Consider the following 12,811-nt stretch of genomic DNA (forward strand, 5'->3'; position numbering starts at 1 on the left):
TTTTTTATCCTCCTTCTCCTCCGTCTCCATTTTTAGCAGCGCACCAAGGCACAGCAACACAGCCTCCAGCCAGCACCCCCAACCACAGTCTCCGCCACCCCAGCCTCCCTCACAGGCAGCCCCGAGGCCTCAGCGATCAGGGATCCCCCACGAAATTGTGCAACGCAATTATATCCCCCACTCCCCTGCAACACGCACCTCCTCTACCACCATCGCCACCCCTAACACCACCACCTCAACTCCCCTGCAGCACGCACCACCACCACCACCATTTTTAATACCCCCAACCACAACCACCACTCCTAACTCAATCACAATGCTTTATCACCATTTATATTACCACCACCACAATACCCTACCGAACACCACCACAACAACAACAGTAACAACAACAACTTTTTGCTACATCAGAGTCATCCACGCCCACGCCTACCCCCCCCCCCCCACCAACACCACCACACCATGAATATATTCCTCCATCTCCCACCTAACTTCCTCATCACCCCCCTGCTTACGAGCACCACCAGCGTCACGTCTCAACATTTCCACACATACCCAACATCATTGCAGCGCCAACCACAGCAACGTTTATCCCTCACACTTCTTAACGTCCTCAGCACAAACGCATTGCCGCAAGATCAATCATGCTACTTACCTACGTGCCTACCCATCTACCTACCTACCTAAACCAAAAAATACACAAACATATACACACACCATCTCAGACACACCACCATCATCCAGTGGGTTACGCACACACTCGGACAGTTAGCCACAGAGGAGGAGGACTATAATAATTCATGCAGGCTGGGCCTCTAGCCATCTTTCTATCCTCTCGCTGGTGGCGATGACGGGGAGGGCGCCTCGCTTTCCTCGCAGACCTTCGCCTCCCCGGCCAACCGAGTGACTTCCGGCCGACACCAGCCTGACTTCGTGGCTTTGGGCGATAAAAAAAGAACCTAAAAAAAATGCAGACTCATGTCAACAACAACAACAACAACAACAACAACAACAACAACAACAACAACAAAACGGTTTTCCCAGCTGACCACATAATACCAGGAAAGATTTTCACTCTTCACTTCTCTGGCTGACTGCTACTGCGACAGACGAAGAGAAAGGAAAAAAATGGAAGAAAAAGGTGACCGCTGTCGGACAGGAAGGGATCTTGTGTGGAGAATGTCTTGCCACAACTTCAGGCTCCGGAGAAGACCGGGCCGGGCGTGGGCGATCCCCTGAGGCGCCGCCCGAGCCTGCTGCAGAAGTGACTCTTCCAGACACACTTCCCAGCGGTGCAACACAGGACGGGCACGGGGGGGGGGGGAGAGACAAGAGAGAGAGAGAGAGAGAGAGAGAGAGAGAGAGAGAGAGAGAGAGAGAGAGAGAGAGAGAGAGAGAGAGAGAGAGAGAGAGAGAGAGAGAGAGATTTACTTAGAAAATCAGACCACACAAACCCCATGGTCCAGACTAGGTGGTCTGTCCTTAAATCTAAGTGATTCTACATTGATCAGATGGCTCCAAAACGTTGCATTTCAACTCGTTAATATTAAGTTCAAGCAAGTGACGGTCGAGCTTGTTTTTAAAGGAGTCAATCGTGTTACACTGGAACACTGAAGGTGGGAGCTTATTCCATTCTCGCACTACAACGTTGGTGAAGAAAAATTTGGTGCAGTCTGAATTTACTTGTCTACATTTGAGTTTTATGCCATTGTTCCTCGTTCGCAAAATGTCATCGATCATAAACAATTTTGATCTGTTTACATTCGTGAAACCATTAAGTATTTTAAAACATTCGATCAGTTTTCCTCGGAGGCGACGTTTCTCAAAAGAGAACATGTTGAGGGTGGATAGCCTTTGTTCGTAGGATTTGTTGCGCAAGGAAGGGATCATTTTTGTTGCCCGACGCTGAAAACCTTCTAAATTAGCAATGTCCTTTGCATGGTGGGGAGACCAAAACTGTACCGCATATTCCAAGTGGGGTCTGACTAAACTATTGTAGAGCGGAAGTATTACATCTTTATTCTTGAAAAAAAGTTTCTTTTAATGAAGCTTAACATTCTGTTCGCTTTATTTGCTGCATCGATGCATTGATGTGAGAATTTGAGGTTTGACGCGATTTTGACCCCCAGGTCCTTAACGCATTGAACGCTTGTGAGTTTAACGTCGCGCATTTGGTAATCGAACATCTTATTTCTTGTTCCAACTTGAAAGACCTGGCACTGGCACTTGTCTACGTTAAAGGGCATCTCCCATCTATCCGACCAAGCTGAAATTTTGTGCAAATCCTCTTGGAGGCTTTGCCTGTCTTCGTCAGTGAGAACCGAGTTACCAATCTTTGTGTCGTCTGCAAATTTACTAATACAATTATTGAGTCCAACATCCACATCGTTGATGTAAATAATGAAGAGCACTGGGCCAAGAACCGAGCCCAGAGAGAGAGAGAGAGAGAGAGAGAGAGAGAGAGAGAGAGAGAGAGAGGAAGTGGGCTCTCTCGATACGCGATAAAGATTCTCAAACAACTTCTTGCGCCTTCCAGGACAAGTTGCTCACTCGCTTCTCAGACTCTGCTTTCTCGCGATGGCACAGCTGGGTACACACACACACACACACACACACACACACACATCCTCGAGGGCACACACAGAACACTTTCCCAATCATCCAAGAAGACAGCAACCAGCCGACGCCCTTAGGAACTCCTGAACTCACCTTTCTCTCTCTCTCTCTCTCTCTCTCTCTCTCTCTCTCTCTCTCGCTCGCTCGCTCACTCTCTCCGTCATTTTCGTCCATCCTGCCACTGCCTCAGCAACCCAAAAACCTCTTCGCCACAGTCCACCGCAAAAACCTAACCTTTACGTACCATGATAAATTCTTGGATCTTAATAATCTTCCCACGCAAAGACAGACAGACAGACGGGTGGAGTCACGCAGGCCCTCCTCTCTCTCTCTCTCTCTCTCTCTCTCTCTCTCTCTCTTTTCCTCCTTGTCTTTCTTCCATCCCTCCCTCCTGGTCATGCCTCAGCCGGCTGCCTCGAATTCATAAATAATATGTAACTTTCCCAGGTCACGTGATAGTTGTTGCAATCTCTCTCTCTCTCTCTCTCTCTCTCTCTCTCTCTCTCTCTCTCTCTCTCTCTCTTATACATTATCTAGCGTTGTTTTATCTTTTTACCTCCCTTTCTCGTGCAATATTTTTTCACTTTTTGCGTTCTTACTCTTACTTATTTTCTCCTCCTCCTCCTCCTCCTCTCTCTCTCTCTCTCTCTCTCTCTCTCTCTCTCTCTTTCCGAACAAGCCCTCTTCCGTTTCTCTTTCCCTTCCCTTGTTATTTTTTCGACCTCTCCCGCGCTTCCTATAAGCAATTTGTCTTTCCCCTCCGATCATTTCCTTTCTCCATCATGAACGCAACCTCTTATATGGCATTTCCTTCCATCCATTCTTCCTTCCTTCCTCCATCTGCACTTTTTACTCTTTCCCTTCCTTCCCCGCTTCCTGCTTCTAAAATATTAAGTGTCGGGTTGCCATTAACCTCTAGAAAAAAACGGCGTGTGTATGTCTGTGTGTGTGTGTGTGTGTGTGTGTGTGTTCAAGATCTAAATTTAGCATGCAGCATGAGAAGACTGTGAAGTGGAAGGGAGCAGACAATCTCTCTCTCTCTCTCTCTCTCTCTCTCTCTCTCTCTCTCTCTCTCTCTCTCTCTCTCTCTCCACCCCCACTTTGGCAACAGCAGCGGCAGTGTCAGGTGATATGAGGGAGCCATTGAGTATGAGGAAGAGGAGAGGAAGTAAGGATAGCGTAGGCCGAGAGTTAGGGAGAGTGAAGGGAAGAAATGGAGGAAACAGAGCCACTGGTGTTAGGGGACAAGGAGATAAAAAGTGGAGTCCGAAGCAATGCAGTTGGACAAGGGAGGAAGAATGCAAAGGGGAATACAGATGATGGGCGAGCAGGGAACGCGGTGAACTAATCAGGTCGCGGAAAACGGATGAGACGGGGACGAGATGATCAGGTTCACGAGGCATAAAATGAAGATGTGCGAGGGAAACATAGAGATATATAGAGGAAGGGGAGGACCGGACGAAGATGAGAGGTATACAACAGATTCGAGGTAATGCTGAGGTGAGGGATAATGAATGAGGGACGATAGGGAGTGGAGAGGAGACGAGACAGAAGGAAATTAAGGCAATGAAGAGAGGCAAGTGATACATGGGGCGTATGGGACCTAAGTAGAGCAGGGGACAAAGGGGAAATAAAGGATAAAAGAAAAAAATAATATGATGGGATGCCAGAATGGAGAAATTGCGTAAGGGAAAAAAAGATTGGCGGTAGGAAAGGGAGTAAACAAAAAATATAAAAATAAAATAAAATAAAAACGAAAGGAAAGAAAGGAAGCTGGTTGATATAAAAAAGGGAAACAAGTAAGAAGGGAAGAAAAATAGGTTTGGAAAGTAATAAGAGGGATAAGATGCTGAAGGAGAAAAATACAATAGGTATTGGAAGATACAAGTGAAGATCGAGGAAGAGGATGTACAAAAAAAAAGAGATACAAAGGGAAAGTGACGATAGAAGAACGAAAGATATGAGAAGAAACGAAACGAAACTATAGAGGAAACGATAAGATGCTCCCACATACCTCGCCGCCAATAAATTAAAAGAACACAACTCAAGTTCAAGTAGCTTTCCTTACCTCGAACCGTCAAAAAGCCCTTATTCCTCCGTCCCTTCCATTCACCCCTCCTCCTCCCCTCGATCCTTTCTCCTTCCCCATCAACCCCCCTCCCCCCTTCTCTACATAAACACTCCAGACACTCACCACTCACACCACCTCTCTATCCCGCCACAGAAAGCGAAATATCCAAACGGTAAAACATACTTCGATATAGACAAATATACTTCCTCGAACAACCCAAACAAACCATCAACCTCTTCAATATCACAATTCTCTCTCTCTCTCTCTCTCTGCTAGGAGGCTCGACAGGTAGACGGACAGACAATAGACAGGTACAAAGGCAGACAGGCAGGCAGACGCAGACACATACAGCCGGAAATTTAAACACAGACATATACTCTCTCTCTCTCTCTCTCTCTCTCTCTCTCTCTCTCTCTCTCTCTCTCTCTGTGGCGCCTGACTCTCTATGGGGGCGTGCCGTCAGAGTCAGGTGATGGCGGTGAGGGCGTGATGGTTGGCTCTGCAGGAGGACCACCGGCGCGCGCTGTCTACTATGAGGTGAGCGGCGCCAATACCTGAGCAAGCTCGTTTTAGAGTCGTTTTTAACGCTGCCAAGCAACATGAGTTTATCGACTTGGACATCCATTAGCTTTCTTTTTATCTTTTACTTTTCTTTGTTGGCACTGCTTTGTCTTCGCATGGCAGAAGTGTCAGTCGCATCATTATTCAGGGAAGTTAATATTCATGGTCACGACGAGTTAATTGTGGAGACAGGACAAGGGAGAACCGGAAACGGAACGATAACTAGATGAAGGTGAGGGAAGGCAGGGAGGGTGAATGCGACAGGGCTGGAGGAGGCTAGAGAGAGGGAGAGGGACAGCGTGAGTGGCACTGTGGCAGGTGTGCTTGGGAGAGCGTCAGTCAGACCGGCACCTCCAATGCCAGATAAGCCTACCGTCCCTCCACACACCATGCTTTGGGAAACGTTGCATAGCGACGAGCCGAGTTGCAAGGTGATGAGTTTTTTTGTCTCCCTCCAGGTTGGGTTTCTCTCCCTGCAGCTCCCCTGTTGATGGTTGCTACTCTGTCGACTTTCCTTCTGTGGACGAGAGGTGAAGAGTGACACGTGCGGTGGCGCTGGGGAAATAGTCATGGCCTTAGGAAGAAAGTTGTGAGCAGCGTGGTGATGGTGGTGGAGCCCTCTGTGAGCAGGGAAGCGAAACACAGGTTATGGGTACATTCTCCCACCTGGGATGTCCACTGGTGAAGAAGTGTGAATTGTCGAAACAGTGGCGGGACTCTTGGTGCCGTGCTGGTGATAGCGGCACGGAGGAGGCCAGGAAGGAGCCGCCACACCTGTCAGCCGCCATGCAAAGCTGGAAGGACAACCTGGTATGTACCTTGGGCGACTTTGGTGGGTGGCGGCGGCGGCAGCGGGTCAGGAGAGAGGAGGTTGCCTAGCCTGGGACGCCGCACGGCCATGGAAGTTTTCAAGGTTACGGCCACGACCCCCGTTGGCGGCATCATATTTTAGCGACACAACGGCTTGTTGACAGTGTGTGACGAGGAACAGGGTAACACTGCGGGACGGGAGTGACGGGATGGGTGAAGGGGACCGAGAGGTGGGTGAATGGAGGGGAGGCCGCCTCCCTTCACTGTCAACACGCTGAAAGGGAGAGTGGTGAAGGAAACGGACAACCTGTGAACACCTGCTGACCACATCCCAGAGGCTCCTGCTGTTAACTCTGTCCCAGGCCCACTTTCCGCCACCTGTTCCATGCGGGCAGCCAGCCGGCGGGATGCGCTCCAGACGCCCGTGGGAGGTTCTGGCCCCATGCTGCCTTCCTGCCGCCCAGCCGCCCAGACCGTCCCAGCAGCGCGGGAGGAAACAATGTTGGCTTGTCCACCGGGCAAGCCTCAGCACCGTGCCACGCTGCCAGTGTGACCCGCTGACCCACAGCGCCCGTCACCGCACCGGGCCAGCCTCTGGCACCCTCGTGGCCCGGGCACTATGGCACCAGCAGCCACCACCACCACTTTGGAAAGTGGCGATTCTTCACTCGGGCGGCATAGCGTGGCTCCAATGCTTGCAGCCTCGCATTCTGATTCTGATTCTGATTCATCACAGCCCTCACCTCTCAGTATTCCATGCCAGAATTGCGCCTCTTCCACGTCCTGAGTCTGACCCCTTGCCGTGGGAAACTCATGCTAACGAACGTCTTACTTGACTTAGTGTGTGTGTGTGTGTGTGTGTGTGTGTGTGTGTGTGTGTGTGTGTGACAACCTCGAAGAAAAACTCAAAGAAAGCAACACAAAAGGTAGTTTATTACAGTAACCGCAACAGGTCCAATTGATAGCAAGACTTTATCTCGATGTTACTGTAATTAGCAAAAAAGGAACCATCCCCTGACGGTTGGCAGGCATCAATAACCTGATGTCAGCGTCTAGCTACTGCCAGGATTGCTTTCATTCCTTCGTTCAGGGCCGCCATGCGGAATCCGATGAGTTTATCATGGAGATGTTATTACCCGCAGCGGTGTCCTGTACAGGGATTTGAGAGCAAGTCAAGTCGGCCAGTTACTGAGATAACTCTGGCCCTAAATTTGTTTTCCTCTTTGATAACTCCATCTGATTTTATTTTATAGGAGCAGCATGTTTCGGTTATTTTTTCATATGCTTAGCCTTTTTTATTTACTTTTGGTCTGTCTCCTCCTGACGTTAAAGAAAAGCTAAACATTCTCAGAAAGGCAACAGTCTGCTCTCATAATTTATCATATCTACGAAGACCATACAACCGGCCATGCCAACAACTGAACTAAGGCATCTCACCACTTGACTAACGTAATCCCCAGTCTCCTTCAAGAGGCACATCAGTCAAATAATCAATGTTTCTCGTCAAAGACTGGGGCACTTCGAGTTAAGAGAAGAGGGAACAATCCATATTCGTGACATGCCTTTAGCTTGAGGGGTAAAACAATACAAAAATATATATATAATGTATCAAATGGAGGACACCATTCCTCGTTCTAATGGATGACATAATGACTATTTAACACGAGAGTGAAATAAGAGTTAGAATAAGTTACATATGCAACACAGTTAAGTCTTCGCAATAGTTACATGTATAATTATATCACTGAAAATATTCAAGACATCTATTGTGCATTCATTTAATCAAATTTATGAAACTTTCTGTTAAATTTCGTAATCCCCAGACGCTTAAAACGTGCTGAAGTGTTTCTGAAGTGTTTTCACCTGTCGTATAAGGACTGGCAGCCGGGTAATATGTTACATTTTTTTCTAAGACCTGACGGAAGACCGTAAATTCTTCGCTGTTCTCGATAATCTTCAGCGGCCTTTTCATCTTCTTCACTTGAGTGTTGACAAGAAATTAATATAAAGTTTTCTATGTAACCTGTCGAGATAGGTTTGTTTACTCCCATGTCCAACTTATGTGTAAACTAAAGATTCCTTTACGTCGTCTCCTCTTCTTGGGTCTGACACCTTATTTTCTAGACTTATAATAGAAGACACGAAGAGCTGCACTCGGCTGCACTCGGCTTAAGTCAAACTTGGCATGCGGGTACAGGCTCGTATGTGTGCTGAACATTTTCGTCCACACGGGTACTGAGGCTGAACTAATGGTCTCGATATGCGTCTGTTCCTTCCTCCTTCCCGCCTTTCATATTACACCCAGCGTCTCCACCTCGCTGTCCCCTCACCCAACAGCTACAAATCTTCATCGATGCCTATTCTCCCCTATCTGTCTCCACTCTCTTGCTAATATTCCTTCCCTCCCTCATCGATACTTAGATACTTGGTTTAAGTTTATATGTGAATAAAGGGTTTAAACGAGGGTGATGTAATAGAGTTCTTGTAGCCAAAGAGCAGGGTGGGGCTCGTAACAATGGGTTGAAGTTAGATACATTCCAAATAGAGAGAGACAAGGGCAGGAAATGGCATGCATAGATTGGTGGACGAGTGAAACAGGCTTCAAAGGCAAGTGGCGAGTGCTGATATGATACATTAACGAAAGCTGGATCATTTATAGTTGAGAAGGTTCCAAGGAGCTACCATATGCAATGCGAACGGCTTCTTGCAGACTTTTCACGCCTTTTATGTTCCCATCTTTCTATCCTCCTTTCTTACCTCCAAATACTTCCTTTCCCCCTCAGCTTCCCTCCCTCCTTCACAGTCTCCACTCTTACAGCCTTACTCACCAGTGCCTATTCCCTCCCTGTCTTCTTCCCGGACATCCCAAGTGGTTCAGAGCCTCGGGGGCGGCCAGGTAGCGGGGTGGCAGCCCCCTGGACACCCGATATTTCCGCCGGGATGAACACACCTCACAGACTCCTCGCCTTTAGGGACGCCACGCCCAGGCTGACGTCAGCAGCGGTCAGACGAGGATGTTACAAATGTTAAGTGTCGAGGAGCTGCCTGGAAAAGGGGACGGGGAAGGGAGGACAGAGAGAGGGAGAAACTTGAGAGAGGGAGGGAGGGTAAGAGGAAAAAGGAGTAACAGGGAGCGGGAGAGGGTTGGGGAGAAGGAAAGGGGGGGCAGGGAAGTGCGTGAAGGTATGGGGCTTAGGGGGAGGAGAGGTGAGGAAGGGGAGGGAGGACGTGGGTGGAGGGAAGATTCAGGATGGGAAGGAACGACGCCTCAGAGGAGCAACTTTTCTTAACAGTGACGTCGACGTTGTGGGCGTTGGAGGAGTTTTGGGTGAAGATGATGGTGGTGGTGGTGGTGAGGGTAGTGGAGGAGGAGGAGGAGAAGGAAGAGGAAGAAGAGGAGGAGGAGAAAGTGGTGGTGCATCTAGTGGTGCTGGGATGATGGTAAAAGTGGTGGTGGTGGTGGTGGTGGTACTTACTATGGCAATGGAAGAACGAACGTGGTGGTGATGGGGAGGAGGTAGTGGCGATGAAGGTGGTGATGGTGGGTGTGATAGTATTGGGGTGGATGTAGAGGCGGTGGTGCTGAAGGTGGTGGTTGGTGGCAGTGATAATGGTAAAGGAGGAGGAGGAGGAGGAGGAAATATGAAAGATCAGGCAACAGTTGACTCACAATGTAGGTGCCTGCTCTGGTGATGTAATCCGTCCGCTCAGCTTTATTGTGACAACAAACTAAAACACTGGACGTACGCACGCGATCGTTCAATACACTCTTGTCGCAACGAACCAGCAGTCAATGTTATTATTTTTTTTTAAGGAGGAGGAGGTAATGGTGGTGGTGGTGGTGGTGGTCAGCACACAGTCAGCAAGGTCGTGGCCTCCAACACATACACGCTCCGCTTGACGTAAACTTTTCATTCATTAATCCTGCTGCTTGAATGACTCCTGTGGGACGGCAGGAAACATGGAAACATCGAAGTGAAGGTAACAGAAAGCCTGTTGGAATATAGTGAGGCTACCTGCTTTAGTGATTTAATCTATTCGTCAGGAACTTTAGTGACCTGAGGAACAAATTAAAGGACTTTCTGTACTTACGTTACTTACGCACGGAAACGTTCAGTTCACTCAAGTTGAAAAAAAAAAAAAAAAAAAACGTTCAATGAGATTTTACGAATACATCGTTTCTTCACCAACTACTCCTGCAGAAAGATGTTCCACTGGCGATGTATGTACTGCATCGCCACGCTTAAACTAGCTGACAGCTATTTCTAATTTTCGGGCTAGTTTGGTGCTAAAAAATGGAGTGATCGACCTTACTAAACTTTTTCAGGAACTTGAAGACTTGTATCAAATCTGTCCGTAGTGTTCCCTTTTTCAACATCCATGTGTTATGTTGAAATTAGTTTTCCTATAGTCTGATCTAAAAATATAATATCAATGCGTCTGAGCTCAGTGCCTGTGTTGAAAGGACTTCATTGGGGATCTCAACCTCATAATTTCTCCCCTCCCTTACAGTTACATAATTATAAGGTCATGGTCAGTCATCAATACCAGACCCAGAATACTATCTTATCGCATCGGTTGAGTAACATTTTGAGTGTTGAATGAATCCTCCACCATTGCCATGAGTTTGCTACCCTAATGGTGTCCATTCATCAGGCCTGGGGCACAGCCAGAAACATATTTCGGGGTGTTGGTGTTGGGGGAGCGGGCAGAATGACTAACAACATGGGCATCCGGTGGGGGGCAAGAAGGGACGATTGACCCCCCTTGGAAATCTGTTATATTCCCGTTCACACTCTCGTTTGCAAATTATAACATAAATAATAGTCTTCAAAACCTCATGAATAGGCTACACCTGGTGCTGCAGTTATTGGGAAACTGAATGTGCCATTGCCTTGTGTTTCACCAAGTTAAATATAAAATTTGATGCAGATATGTACAGGACCTGAAACATACTGGCTCTGTTCCCCTTGAAAAAATTCCTGCAGAGGCCCTTGACTGACCGTGAGAAATGTAAAACGCACTGCACTTCACCATGCACGGTAACGTATAGCTAAATTCACCCATCTCCTTAATGATGATTTATCATCATAATATTCCGGGGGGCGGAGGCCCCATGCGCTACTGCATCAAGCCCTTGTCAACGTTAGGACAGTTGAAGCTCCTGATTATTATTACATATTTCATTTTGTACTACGAAATTAACTATGTACATATTATATAAATGTCATTGGTACCCTTTTGTTTAAAGGGTCTGTACTAAGTTTATAATGCTAGCTTTCACTTGTTATCTGTGGATATCTCTACATATATAGAATCATAGGGCAGTGTGTTCTGCTTGTTTATTTTTTACCGGAAGAGAACGTACTTTTGACATCCTATTACGCCCCCCTGCCCCCCCCCCCCCCCCACACACACACACAGACACTAAATGTACAGAATTATCCCAAGTTTTGGGAGAGGCTGCCACGCTTCTTTTTCTACTGTAACATCAGTACTAAATAAGTCACGTTTGTTTTCATATAAGCTACGCACGATCGTGTACAGTACAGAACATTGAAGTGACTTTGGTTCCCGAGGCTTTGTAGCGGTAGCCTAAATCGCTACTATGGAAGCCAAACATTGCTGTTTGTATGCTTCCGAGGCTGCAAACAAAGCTGAGAGTTTCGCCAAATTTAGTTCGTTTAAGTCGCCTCTTTTAAGGTTAAGGAAAGTAATTTTAGCCTGTTGGTGCTCCTTCTTCTTCAAAGATTGCTCCCTCCCTGTAAGAGGGAGCACGGGCCTTTGCCAAATGCGGCCCGTTCTTTTTTTTCTTTTTTAAGATTTATCCCCCAGTATCACTAGGGGAAACGGGCCCTTGTCCGAAGACGGCCTGTCAAGAGGGAAAACATTGCTCCCTCCCTACACGAGGGAGCACGGGCCTTTGCCAAAGGTGGCCCGTAGCAGGGTGCCGACAGACCGACTCAATCGGCGATCGAAATCTAGCCGACCAAGTCGGTCTGTCGACGAGGACTGGCGTGTCTCTGGGACCCGTTCTTAAAAAAAAAAAAAAAGATTGGTGAATGACTTAGTTGAACAATCTGCAACACAAGTCAGCGATACACGAATCACAAAGCAACAATCCCGGCGTGGCGTGATGGTACTGGTGAAGAGGAGTTTGTGACTTATCCACTCAGATATAGATAGTCAGGGAATGAGGGAGGATATGGAGGAGGAGGCTTCATCGTTATACTTGCTACGTGAGTTGGAGGTGGGCGGAGAGTTAGGAAATAGTGACCACAGAACGGTTCGTTTTAGCTTAGACTGGGCGGTAACCCGCGAACCAAACCCAGTGTTAGTGCCAGATTTTAGAAGAGCAAATTACGAGGGGCTTCGAAGACATCTTGAAGGGGTAAACTGGGATAATTTAGGGATTCATGAGGGCCAGAACTGCGGATTGGAGAGCCAGGAGAACCAGGTAGAAATGTCTTACAATAATTTAGTTAGAGTAATAGTAGAGGGGCAAGGACAGCATATACCACAGCGAACACTTAGAAAAGAAAACAATGATCCTAAGTGGATGACTCGTGGACTAAAACACGAGATTGGGTTAAAGAAGGGAATTTATCAGAAAATAAAGAATGGTGAAACACATCTCAGGGGCCGGTACGTCGAACTATCTAGATTAGTTAAGAAAAACACCAGGATAGCAAAAAGGAACTATGAGATCAAAGTAGCAAATGAGGCGAAAAGTAATCCTAAGGGCTTCTTTCA

The 12,811-nt window shown here is 47.4% G+C and overlaps 1 protein-coding gene across 2 annotated transcripts in view; it reads left to right on the forward strand.

Moving 5' to 3' along the window:
- Window positions 1-5,172: 5,172 nt before the first annotated feature.
- LOC126998329 (steroid hormone receptor ERR2-like) overlaps window positions 5,173-12,811 on the forward strand; it is a 107,116-nt gene continuing 99,477 nt past the window's right edge. The window contains exon 1 of one of the 2 annotated variants that reach the window (XM_050859816.1): window positions 5,173-6,058. In XM_050859816.1, coding sequence (XP_050715773.1) covers window positions 5,897-6,058 — 162 coding nt within the window. In that variant the 5' untranslated portion in view covers window positions 5,173-5,896. The remainder of the gene's footprint in view (window positions 6,059-12,811) is intronic. The other variant, XM_050859817.1, reaches the window with a different exon arrangement.

Source organism: Eriocheir sinensis, chromosome 14 (assembly GCF_024679095.1).
Source record: "Eriocheir sinensis breed Jianghai 21 chromosome 14, ASM2467909v1, whole genome shotgun sequence".
NCBI classification, from domain to species: Eukaryota; Metazoa; Arthropoda; class Malacostraca; order Decapoda; family Varunidae; genus Eriocheir; species Eriocheir sinensis.